Source organism: Gobius niger (assembly GCF_951799975.1).
Source record: "Gobius niger genome assembly, chromosome: 1".
Lineage (NCBI taxonomy): Eukaryota > Metazoa > Chordata > Actinopteri > Gobiiformes > Gobiidae > Gobius > Gobius niger.
In genome coordinates this window covers 28,005,334-28,018,018 of record NC_136852.1, presented here as the reverse complement: position 1 = coordinate 28,018,018, position 12,685 = coordinate 28,005,334, and the positions used below count along the sequence as shown (strand labels likewise).

Here is a 12,685-nt window from a genome sequence, read left to right as displayed (position 1 = left end):
AAAGCCGTTTCATGAAAAGCTAGATTAGTTGGAGACGAAGGACCGTTTCCCTCGATCCAAAACAACAAATGTAACTGTTATACGGACAAATATAAATGGAACTAAAAAAATGAATAGATAAAAATAAAAAGTTACTCAGGTCCGTGTGATGGATGCCACAGTCTATGGTAATTATAAACTTGACGTGTTTAATTTTCGATGTGTTATTGGCGTCAACACATATTTGGTTTCTGGTGTGATGCTGTGACCTCATCTGCATAACCTCTGTAAACCAGCATTAAAATAGCAACATTCCTTTACCATATGCTGTTCGTAAAAAGGAGCACAAACAATATTCTATAATCATTTTTAAAAAGCCATGACAGGACCTGAAGTCTGAAGTTTTCCTACTTGAAGCTTGAGCTGAATTAAGTATAAGCAAAACTAAACACATTGGGTAGTGCATCTTTAAAATAATTTGCAATTTTCGTAGAGTTGGGACAAATGAAAACACTTCAGTGCGATAACTCACATGGGATGCATTTGTAAAGACTGCAGACTGTTATTTCGTTACGAGTGAGAACGGCATGTTTTAGTATAAAACAGTGCGCTCCAGCTGACACATTGCATGACGTGTTTGTGTAATTCAGTGCTGTCCTCTAGGGGGAGCTATGACCTCGTACTTTGAGCCTCAGCGTCACAAAGTAAAGTCGAGTTCTTGTATCTGTTGAGGTTTTTTTTTTAGCTTTTTTTTTCATGACAGACAGAAGTGTTTCAGTTGTTTATTCTGTGGTGGGTCGGTGCAGGTGCAGGGAGCTCTTCAGAAGGAGACTGTCGCTTTGTGCCAGTTTTTGTTGTTTTGGCGCGCTGCCGTGGGTAACTGGACGTCTGCCTCCTCCTCGCTGTCGTCTGATTCGCCGCTGGTGTTGTCATCCTCCTCTTCGTCTTCGTCGTCTTCCTCCTCCTCTTCCTCCTCCGTGGCGTCCTCTTCTGCCCCCTGTGGCCCCTCCAGGTTCTGCAAAGACAACGCAAAGTGATGTTGCAGTATTTAAATGATGGATGCATTCTTAGGCTCTCGAAGAATGAAAAAAAAAACAGGGCTGACAAAAAGACAAACCTCACGGAGAATCACACTGAAGGAGAAATCTTCTCCCGAGCACGGACAGGCTACAATCAACCATTTTTGTCCATTCTCACCTCCATTGGGTTGACCGTGATGTTGAGAGCCGCGCTGTCCCACGTCATGTCCGAGTCTTTGGTTGTTTCGTTCAGCTTGGTGTCCTGCTGGTGCGTTATGTGGATGCGGTAGATGCCAATGACCACCACGACCACCAGGGCGGCGATACACATGACGATCACCATGGTGGCCGCACTCGGGACACCTGAGGAGAAGGGAAGAAGGGAAGTTAAATCATATTTGAGTAATCTGACGGTGATCTTTGACTTGTTGCCGGTTTGATGAGTGGTCGCTCCCTGGTACTGCATGGAGCGACCACCCAGACAGTTTGTCCAAAGAGACGCAGTATAAATCACTGCAACAAACTATGTTTGGCTGAAAGGGCACATACAGCATTCGCAAAGGTCAGATTTTATGTCGAATATTATCTACAGTCAAAACAAATACTTTTTCTCCAAGTCACCTCAAAGTCTGATAAATTGAGACACCTCCATCTATCTTGATTCATACGACTTTATCAGACTTTGGCTGTTTAGCTCTTTGGGTATCTGAGTGTTTTTGTAAAGCTGGGCAAACACGGTGCGATTTTAGAGATTATTTTGAACATGTTCAGTTAATCATCAACTCACGTGTACGAGCCCACAATTGACCTGGTCAAACTGTACGAGTGACATGACCCAGAGTGTGAGGCGTGTCTAAGCTTGGTATGTCATATCATCCACTCAAACAGTGCCTTGAAACACCTAAACTAAATGAATGACTTTGGCAAGGCAAACCTCTGCAACAAATGACAAGTAGTCCAACCTATGAGAGCCAACAGTGACAAACAACCTTTTGTGCTTTCAATCTGAAAAAAGAAAGACAACATGTTTATTTGAAATTGAAACAGTAAATAAGTTAGTGCTTTATTTGTCATTGTACAAGCGAACAGCAAAATAGTGTTAGGTGTTAGTCCTGAGTCGTGACGTCACTGTGGGCCAGCTTGACCAGCATTTTGGAGGTCGGGGAAACTGCAGTCTCCTCTGATCCTCTCAAACGGTGCAGCTCCTCCTAGGTTTGTCCCTGTTTCAGAGCATGGTGTCCTGCACTGGTCAGCACCACCTCCTCCTTCCTCTTCCTCCTGCACAGCTCCCTCCGCCCCACAACAGTCTTTCACCATCCCCTTTTTTGTTTCCTGTAGCTTCTCTTGTGACGCCTCCTCTGTGCTGCAGCTGTGGGGGCTCTCGCTGCCTCTTCAGAGTCTCAGAAGAAGAAATTTGAAGGTCTCAAATGCCGTTTGCTCATAAGCTAGCTGTTTGTTTACTTTTAAAAAGCTGCTTTCTTCAGGACTTTAATTGACTCGCAGCTATACCAAGAGAGAGAGAAGTTCCTACTGCTTATTAAGAAGAAAAAATCAAGTCTGTTCCCTTGGTCAAATTATGACTAAGACTAGCCCTAAACTACACAAATTCAAGATAAACTCTGCGTTGTTTGACAAGGTGATTCCCGCAAAAACTTTAGGGTTAGGGCAACAATTATTCCTCTGAGTCTTTGTGAAGTTTACCCCATTGACCCAAAACGCAACAGGTCAATCTTCCAACTAATCTTCCTACAATACAGTAGTTATGATTTATGTGCGTGTACTGCTATTTCAAGTGGTTCAATGCCCATAAAGTCCATAACGGCCAAATAGATTATTTTCAAAATTGCTTGACTCAATTTAGCAACTAAACCGTGACTGGTTTCCTGAAGCTGAAAACACGCCAGGATCTACACGAGAAAACCTCACGACGACATTAACATTTTGACTAAACCCGAGATCAAAACGATCCAAAAAGATTCTTTCTACCAAGTTAAACCTTACACACAAGCACGCACTCTTTCAAATGCCACGATCGCGCCAGCATAATTGCCTTATGGCGTGTGCAAATGATAAAAAGCAACTTCGCTTCAAACAACCCAAAACGCACACGTCGCTATACCCTAAAATAACCCGCTCCTTAATCACCGCGATTCATCATGAGATGTGTTTAGCCGCGTAACCTCTCCTTAGGCGCCGACGGATTTTTCTTGATGTAGAAAATGTTGATTCGCGTGCCTCTCTGATGTTGCAGACTGGTTTTTGGTCCCGGTAGGTCCTCGCGAGCTCGTGTGTGTTTAACGATCGGAGGAGAAAATACTCTGAGAAGTCATCATTTGATAGCGGCGGCGTTTCCCGGAGATCTGTGCGGTGCCGGAGAGCTTTGATCATCCCACACGGCGGACCCCGCGCTCCCAGTCTGTTAGCGCTTATTGACATCTCATTACGCCGCTTCTTACCATAAATAATTGCACGGAAGACCGATGTAGGGATTTCTACTGGACATGATAAACTGATAAAGTCTCAGTCTTTAAAGTGACCGAACTGACTCTAATCCTGTACGTATTTTTCTCAACAGCTTTCCCTCTGTTTTGTTTTCGATTTCTTGGATGTGTTTTTCATGGCTCTTCAGTCAGCTATATGTTTAAGTCTATGAAAGACAATAAGAGACACTGGGTTGGGATTTTTAATTTACCTGGGGCTCCCTCTGTAGGTAGCAGTGGGAATGACATGATGATAGAACAGTGAAAACTAGCTTTAAACTGTCTTCCTCACGACATGCTTGAAAACTGATGTCGCTGAACTGCTCCGAAAGGGTCTGGTGATTATGATTCTGGACAATTTAGCTTCATTTATGATGCAACAAAAGACACAAAAAAAAAGGGTTGTTTGGTCTTTCGGATGAGAGGCGAAACGTCCTACACTTCAACTACAGAGTGCGGAAAATGACTCAAGAACCTTCATTGAAGATGGACAACTCCGGTAAGCCTGAGTGCCTACACAAACATCATAACATTAAGTAAGTAACAGACTCATTCACCCCAAGTATTAGTACAAGTGTAATTGTGTACAAGTGTAGTAAGAGAAATAGAAGGTGGAGCTGTGATAGAACTGCATGTAATACCTTTAGGGCAGGGGTCTCCAACTTCTTGTTTTTTTTTCTTTCTGGCGAGCAACTTTTACCCAACAAAAATGCGACTTTGGTGGAGTTCACCCAGGAGAAATGACTTGAGTTTTGTCCTTGCACTTTACTTCACTGACCCAAGTGTTTGCGGATTGTGCTGAACACAAAAATAAAAGGCAGTCATCAAGCGTATGTAGGAATATGTGTGGCGAGCTAGAAAGGACTGGCGAGCTACTGGTTGGAGATGCCTGCTTTAGGGAATTGCTCATTTGCTTTTAAACTTTTAAAGATATGATTGTAAAAACAAGTAGACGTCATACAAAAAAATAAAGTCAGCACCTGGATGTAACTAGGGATGGGCGATACCACATTTTTTGGAATCGATACGATACAGATCCTTTTGGGGTCATTTTTGTCGATACCGATGCCGATGCCGGTACTGGTCATTTCGTATGGGGGTGAATGCATTTCAATCAATATACATTTCTAAAACTGGTTATTTTATATAATGAACTGGTCAATTAAAATTAGATTACTTTAACTGGTTAATTAAACAATACTAAATTTAAATACATAAACACAATTTTAAATTAATACTTAAATGACAAACAGAACCTAAACCAGAATGATGTGCCTGGCTCAGTTCAATCCTTTGCTGTTGTAGACGGTTTTAGCTCAGAGCTAAGAAATAAATCATCCTTTTGTTTTGATAATTGCTGCCCCGCCTTCTTTTTACACATGCAAATTAGCGTCGATACTTTTCGCCCAATATCGATGCTTTAAAAGTAGCCGTTTGGTATCGACATATCGACACTTTGGTATCAATCCACCCTTCCCTAGATGTAACTAAATGTTCTGATCTGGGGACGCTGCGGTTGGTCACATTTAGTTTCAGCAACAACATCGGCTCAAGACAAGGTTATTCCATCAAAGGACTCCTTGTTCCCTGACGGCACGAGCATATTCCGAGATGACAATGCCAGGATTCATCGAGCTCTTTCTTTACAGTCAGGCTGTGTATTTCTTGCAACGGCTGCTAACAATCGCAAAGGCCACTCTGTGCAAATATAAGTGGCCCTACATCCATCCCTCTGTGCCGTCTCTCTCTTTCACTCTCTCCATCTCTGACCTCCTTTCACACAAACTCTCTAAAGCTCTGAAGTCCCAGCCTCTGAGTCGACTCCATCAGAGACCCATGAATATTTAAAAACCGGAGTGGTTTATTAAAACTATGGGCCGCTACACCGTGTTCTCCCTATACCAGGTCAGACCACAGACAGAGAGAGACCTTGACAAACAAACCATAAAGTTCCGAGGGATAAAAAGTTAAACATCAGTTGCTGCGGTAACGATATGTTCTACACTATGTGGGGACTTTGCGAGTCCTGTTTCAAGGATCCTTCAGTGGTTGTCTCAGTGCTGTGTCGTTTTCCTCACCGGACATGTGGCTGGGGGACAGGTCCTGGATGATGCTAGGATGGTGGACCAGCTGCATGTACTGAGGAGGGGCCACCAGGTGATTGACGTGCTCCCCCGCCAGTCCCGTCTGAGCGCTGTGCAGAACGCTCACCTGCAACAGTGGATCAAAAGAGACAATGCGAGTGGATTTGCATCAGTTTTCGTGCACAAGCTCTGGTTTGCGAACGGTCTGACAAACCACTTTCTCCCATTTCTGTCTGGTCAGCGAAATCTCATGAACGTGTCGTTGTGTTTTAGTCACCAAGTTTAAGCATGATTGTGCAGGTGTCTCTTTCTGAAATCGTCACTATTCCTGTAATATCCAAAAGGAGTATCCACACATGTTCAACCTTATTGGTTACTGGTTGCTTTTTCACTTCCTTGTTGGAAATGGGCACAGAATGTGACATAGAAAGAGGTACAATTGCCGCACAACCATACAGTAGTCTGAGATCTATCCTCAGAATATGGAACTCTACCTTTTCCAATGAAAATAAATTATTTTTTCTCCCCCTATGATATTCCCACTTCACTGACCCAGAAAAGTTTATTTTATTATTGAGGACCTAACCTATGTAAAGGAGTAGGCCACCGTTTTTACATACTGAGATATAGAAGCTACTAAGCTCTTCCACGTTTTACCTATTTAAATATGGTTACGTGAGTAGTTCGACTGTGTGCGGATGTCGAACTACCCCGGTATTATTACGCCTTACAATATAGTTCCCCTTTTTATCCGCTTAGAAAATCCACATTGTTTAATTTTGTGTAGTTATACTTTATCGTGCAACACTTCACGTAACCATATTTAAATAGGGAAAACGTGGAAGAGCTTGGTAGCTTCTATCTTCACCTTGTCTGGGTTTGGAGCTATAGAGGAGAGGCTAAATGTTAACGCCATCTGTGCTGTGTTTACGTGACTGAGGGCACACATGAGACCGGACAGGTACAAATGAACTCATCTAAGCTAAAGTAAGAACATATCTCAGTATGTAAAAACGGTGGCCTATTCCTTTAAATCTCCTATTTGTCTGCCTTTGGTCAACATCTCCATGGAGACGAGCTGGAGACGTCCCCGCTCAAGTTACAGTCAAGTCTTAGTTGAGGTGAGACGCTCACAGCAAAGGCAGATCAAATAAACGCTTGTATTTCATTCTACTTATTAGATGAAATGTTACATGGTGTGGTGTAAAAATGGGATCAGCTTGTTTTCACTTCAACGTTACCGTAGAAATCCACCACTTTTCCAGAGATAAGGCACCAGCGTCCAAATATGAACACTAGACTAAGGTCACTGGTCAGTATATCAAGCATATTGTCAATGTCCAAATGCTTAGAATTCAACAATAACTCTGATACTTTACTGAATGTGCCATGAAATCCAGTGGCAACAACAATTCCAAACTCTACAAAAGAAAAACGCCCCATACTGGCAAAAGAGAAATGGATTCATTTCTTGCAAATAGTTTAGAGAAAACTGTTTTGTGAAATGGGAGAAAAAGGAGCGTTTTTTTGGAAACAGTCCATCGAGACAGCTGAGTCTTTTGGTTAAGTGGTGAAGTAAACAACAACAATTGAGGAAACCGCTTGAGCTGAACAGGTGCACATGTATTAAAGGATATGTTCCTCTAGTTCAAAGTGAAAGTGGTTAAAAGAAGTGAAAAAGGATAAACAAGAGACACTGAATGGGATTAAAAAAAGAATGGAGAAATGTCTGAATGTCCCACCTCCAGAGTGAACTCGTTGCTGGTGTATCGTCCGTTGAGTTCGGAGCAGGTGAGTCTGAAGCGCCGCTCCGTGACGAGGGTGGGCTCGAAGTTAAAGTAGCGCACCTCCCGGATCACCTGCTCGTAGTTGGACATGGAGTCGACACCTGGGGGGAGAGACCGTGACCAAGAGGCTGTACTCGGTTCTTCCATTGCTATTTACTCACATTCATTCATCAAAGTCCCACTGTAATCTCCTTCACACATTTGGTACAGGCACGCTAAAGTTTTTTTTTTTTTTTTTCCAGCAAAATTCAAGAAACATTTGGCATTCCGCAGTGTGTGGTAAAAATCATGAAAGGTAGGATTTGATTCTGCCACTCCGTTTGATTAAACCTTTGTTAAGAGCAGGGGTGTCAAACTCATTTTGGGTCGCAAGCCGAAATTGGGCCACATATAATAGAGAAACTGTTTCCAATAAATGAATAATAATGAGCTGTGATTTGGTCAAAGCCCCAACTTGACTGTAGCTTCATTAATAACAACGGCTCACACTTGTACTTTACAAGCCTGTGTTACAAGTTCTAAAAGTACTACATAGTAGTCATTATTCCTTCACTCCACACTCAGTGGTAGTACGCTGTTATTGAAGCCACAGACGCCCTGGGGCAGACTGTCCATTTACCACATGGTTATGTAGTGTGTTGTTCATATGGAACAACACACTCTCTTTCCTATTTCTAAATGTAATGCCCCCTAGTGGCCGGAATGAGCATTCTGGTTATTCTGTAAAAAATCATAATTCCACACAGGAATGGGCTAGAGACTTACTTTTTAAATTTATTTTACATACTCTGGAATTTATGCTCTAAAGGGCAAGGGCCGGATTAAATCATCTCGGGCCATATGTTTGACACCCCTGGTTTAGTGAAAATGATGTGCATATCCTCCACAAGGACATAAACTATTGTATAAAAGGTCATATACAGCAGTGTTTTTCAACCGTTGTTGAGCCAAGGCACATTTTTTTCATTGAAATAATCACGACTAGGAACACCGTATAGTCTCACTAGCCACAATGCCTCAATACATCACTAATTCTCTTGTCTCAAAGAAATTAACTACCTGATATGGAAGAGTATAATATGGTTACTCTGTCGATCACTAGACAGCATAGACACTCAAAAACGGTACATTATTTGTGAATAATAATGCATTTGTTTAAAAACAACAACTAGGTGAGATCGGATAATTTCCCAAGGCACACCAGACAATATCTCACGGCACACTAGTGTGCCATGGCACAGTGGTTGAAAAACCCTGATCTAGTCGCTCTTTGCAACTGCCATGCCCCATGGATCTGTAACTATACCCCCATGGACCACACCAGGATCTTCAGGAGCCCATACGACTCAAAAGACGAACATTATCTGTGCAGGTGGATTTTCCGAAATAGCCGTTAGCACCTCGCGGCTAGCTTGTTAGCTCCGGGAGAAAACCACTCGGCTATGACCCATTGTGGATGAAATGTGAGCAATAAACTTCCAAATCAACAAGCCTGGCTCCGTGTGTGATCATTGTCAAACGGTTCTTTATGTGTGTGGTGGTTTTTTTGACTTTATTTGTGCATATTTCTCGTTTTCACGTGATGACTCGAGGTTTAGCTTAGCATTAGCTTTCTCCGGAGGCTCTGTGCATCATCAAGGCCCTAAGACATTCCGAGCGCAGGACCAGGCGCTGAAATAAGCGTTCTTGTCACCGGTTTGAATCCTGGGTGTTTCGGTAACAGAAACACTGATGTGTGTCTGTCTCAGAGCTGCTGTAGCTCCCGTTCACAACACATGAAGCTACTCCTCCATGATGACTCTGACTGTTTACATCTTCGGGCTGGACACTGCGGGGAGGGGGTTCTGCTGAGGAGCAGTGGTTGGTTACTGGTCTGGTGACGAAAGGTCGGAGGCGTCTCCAGGAGGTGGGGGCGTTCCTAGGAGGAATCAGGCAAAGCTATCCCTAAAATGAGTTTTTACAGATTACTCAAAAATACGTGAATGTGCCAAGGCAACACTTCAGGCATGTTTTTAATGAGGGAATGACATAATAACATGATTGAAAAAGTCAATTTTGCATAATACCCCCTCTTTAAGTAGTGCTGTCCAACGATGCAAATTAATTGCAAATTTTTATCTAATGAAAAGAACTGACATTTTCAGTTTTTGTATTTAAAATGCACATATTAAAACATGTATTTATAGAAATGAAAAAAAGCTATAAGACTCCTTTGTATTAAAGAAATACATGGAATAATACAAACAATGTCAACTTTGCTACTTTATAATTATCATAATTATTTTATCATATATTTTTATTAGGCCACCATCTAGGCTAGGTTTTATGTAAAACTTATGTTGCCCTGCTTCATTATTTGTCAGATAAGACAAATAACAGAAATAATATAAATGACATGAACAAACATTCAACGAAGAACGTTCAATTTCAACAGGTCCAGTAAACTGTCGGCCAACGTAAGCATTTGTAGGACTGGGCTCAGATAGTTAAGGGTATTCCTGTTATTTCTATGACTAACAGCGTTTCTGTGAGGCCTATGACATAATTGGAATGTACCTTGTAACTTAGCAACAGTAATTGACAAGAATTCCATAATGTGACCATATTTGAAACATGTTTCAGAATGACATCATAACATTCTGTTGTTAAAGCCTGCTTGGTGAGTGAAAGTGAGGTCACATCACCACAACACATTTAGTCTTCGTCGCGATCAGTCACAGATAACTTCTCTAAGATTCACAGTTGATCTGCCCGATTTGACAGTTTTGAAACTGTTGCATTTAGTTTGTTTAAACTTCTGCGATGGTAAAAACATGGAAAACGCCCCAGACATGTTCCCCGAGGGTGGTCTAGCCCTTAAGGAGAAAGTGAGGTGTTTGACTGTGGAGCTTCAAACACTCCGTGAGAGAGAAAGTCATTGGATGGACGAGAGAAAAGTCCTCCTTCAGAGAGAAAGACTCCTTGCTGAACAGTGGCAGGAGCGTGAGAGGCTCTGGCAGGACGCCTTCCACGCCAGAGAACAGCAATGGGCACAAGCCCAGATGGAGAACTTCAGGCGCTGGGATGAGTGGAAGTCCCTGCATGACCAGCGGCAAAAAGAGTTCGAAACCTCTGCCAAAGAGTCACAAGAACGGGAAGAGCTTTTGCTGAAAGTATTAAAAGACAAAAAACAGCACCTCATCATTGAAATTGAGAATGACTCGAATACTTTCACCCGTGGGGGTGAAAACACACAGCCATCAGGAGAGGAGAGGACTCTGCAAGTACAGAAGACAGCGCAGTTTTGGCAATGGGTTTTCCACACCAGTGCACAGCAATGGTCTCAAGCCCTGTTTGAGAACCAGAAACGCTGGGTTGAGTGGAAGGCCCTGAATGACCAGCAGATACAAGAGTTGGAAAAAGCTGCTAAAGACTCAGAGGAGCGGGAAAAGCTTCTCTTGAAGCTGTTAAAAGAGGAAAAACAGCACCTCGTCATCGAAATCGAGAATATAATCCCTGAGACAAAACAAACACATGCATCAGGAGAGGAGAGGATTCACCAATCTCAGGAGACAGAGCAGTTTTGGCAAAGCCAGCTGGAGACACAGAGACGCTGGGATGAGTGGAAATCCTTGTATGACCAGCGGCTGCAAGAGTTTGAAAACACTGCTAAACAGTATGAAGTGCGGGAGGAGCTATTGCTGAAAATGTTGAAAGAGGATAAACGGCACCTCATCATTGAAATTGAGAAAACGTCAAATACTTTAATCCCTGAGGCTGAAAAGACACAACCATCAGGAGAGGACAGGACTCGACAAATTCAAGAGAAAGAGCTGTTTTGGCAACATGTTTTCCACAGCAGTGAACAGCAATGGTCTCAAGCCCTGTCCGACAACCAGAGACGCTGGGTTGAGTGGAAGTCCCTGAATGACCAGCAGATACAAGAGTTAGAAAAAGCTGCAAAAGAGTCAGACGAGCGGGAAAAGCTTCTCTTGAAGCTGTTGAAAGAGGAAGAACGGCAACTTGTCATTGAAATTGAGAAAATAGTCCCATCAGGAGAGGAAAAACCTCAGCAATCACATTATGAATGTGGCAGACCATTGCCCAGTGTCAAACCTGTTTACGACAACAATAACAACAACGCTTTGGTCACATCTGGGGGTTTTCCTGGAGACCTTGAGTATTCACAGAAGCCTCCAGCAGAACTCCACTACACCATTTCAGATGACAATGTGGCAAAGATGGACCCCTGTGGAGACTCAAGTCCCACATCTGCAGAGAAAGCTACAGAATCCCAGAAAGAAGCTCCCTATGAACAGGAAACTGCCACAGAGAACCATGGTGTGTTAAACATGGAGGATCTTGCCACACAGACTCCTCCAGAGACACCAGCCAAGGCAGTGACTGAGGTTCTGGACTCAAAGGAGGCCTCCTTAGGGAAGGCAGCAGAAGCCAGTTCACCAGTCCCCAAAGAAACAGAAGCTGAGGCTCCCCTAAACAATACAGTCAAGCAATCCCAGTCAGCGTTCCCTAACCTCCAGTCTTCAGATACCACTGACTACTGCAAGACTAAGGAGAAGACGAAAGGAAAAGAAAGCTCAGAATTTTCAGCACTCTATGGTGATGATACAAAGGCCAGAACTGAAGAAGTCCAAAGAAACCAGAAAGATTTTATAGAAGACAAACCAGTTAAGGAGGAAGTGTCTGTGAATGAGATCCAGACATCTAACCTTTGTCCAACAGCGCTCAAAGAAAAGACCACAGAGGCTGACATTGAATTAATTGCTCCAAACGACTCCACCAATCCTAAACCTTCAAAAGAAGAAGATGTAGGTCCTGACAGTGAATCCGTCGATGTCCCCATTGTTCCACAGGAGACTGAATACACTGTGAACAATACAACTCCACGAGAAGCTGCTCTGGGTGATGTGGTACAATACCTAAAGGAGAGGAGAATCGACCAGCTACCCTTCAAAAGCACAAAAGCGGATGGGAAAAAGAATAAGAAGGGACGGAATAAGCAGAGAGATGCTCAAGTGGTCAACATTGAGTTAAAGGAGTGTCAAATTGACCTGCCCACAGGTCCAAGGTCCAAGAACCTGGGACGTTCTGAAGACAACAACTCAATAGAGGAGGTGATCACACACAGTCAGGAAACTTCTGCGGCAAAAGCGACAAATACTACAGCTGAAAAACAAAAGAATAAACAAGCACAGAAACCCAAAGGTGATAGGAAATGGAGACAGGACGATTATGATTCAGAGGACGATCATTTCAGCGAGTATAAGGCCACTGGCAGGACGATGAGAAGGAACAGAGACTATAAAGTAGGCGGCAAGAGCCTACTGTGGTGAGCG

At 43.0% G+C, this 12,685-nt stretch overlaps 1 protein-coding gene across 1 annotated transcript in view; it reads right to left on the bottom strand.

Moving 5' to 3' along the window:
- Positions 1-434: 434 nt before the first annotated feature.
- The window catches only part of LOC306965053 (calsyntenin-2-like), a 526,930-nt gene continuing 514,679 nt past the window's right edge, over positions 435-12,685 (bottom strand). The window contains exons 14-17 of the mRNA XM_079559275.1: positions 7,305-7,450; positions 5,557-5,689; positions 1,177-1,361; positions 435-994 (exon numbers count right to left, since the gene is read on the bottom strand). Of these exons, the coding sequence (XP_079415401.1) occupies positions 800-994; positions 1,177-1,361; positions 5,557-5,689; positions 7,305-7,450 (659 nt within the window). The 3' untranslated portion in view covers positions 435-799. The remainder of the gene's footprint in view (positions 995-1,176; positions 1,362-5,556; positions 5,690-7,304; positions 7,451-12,685) is intronic.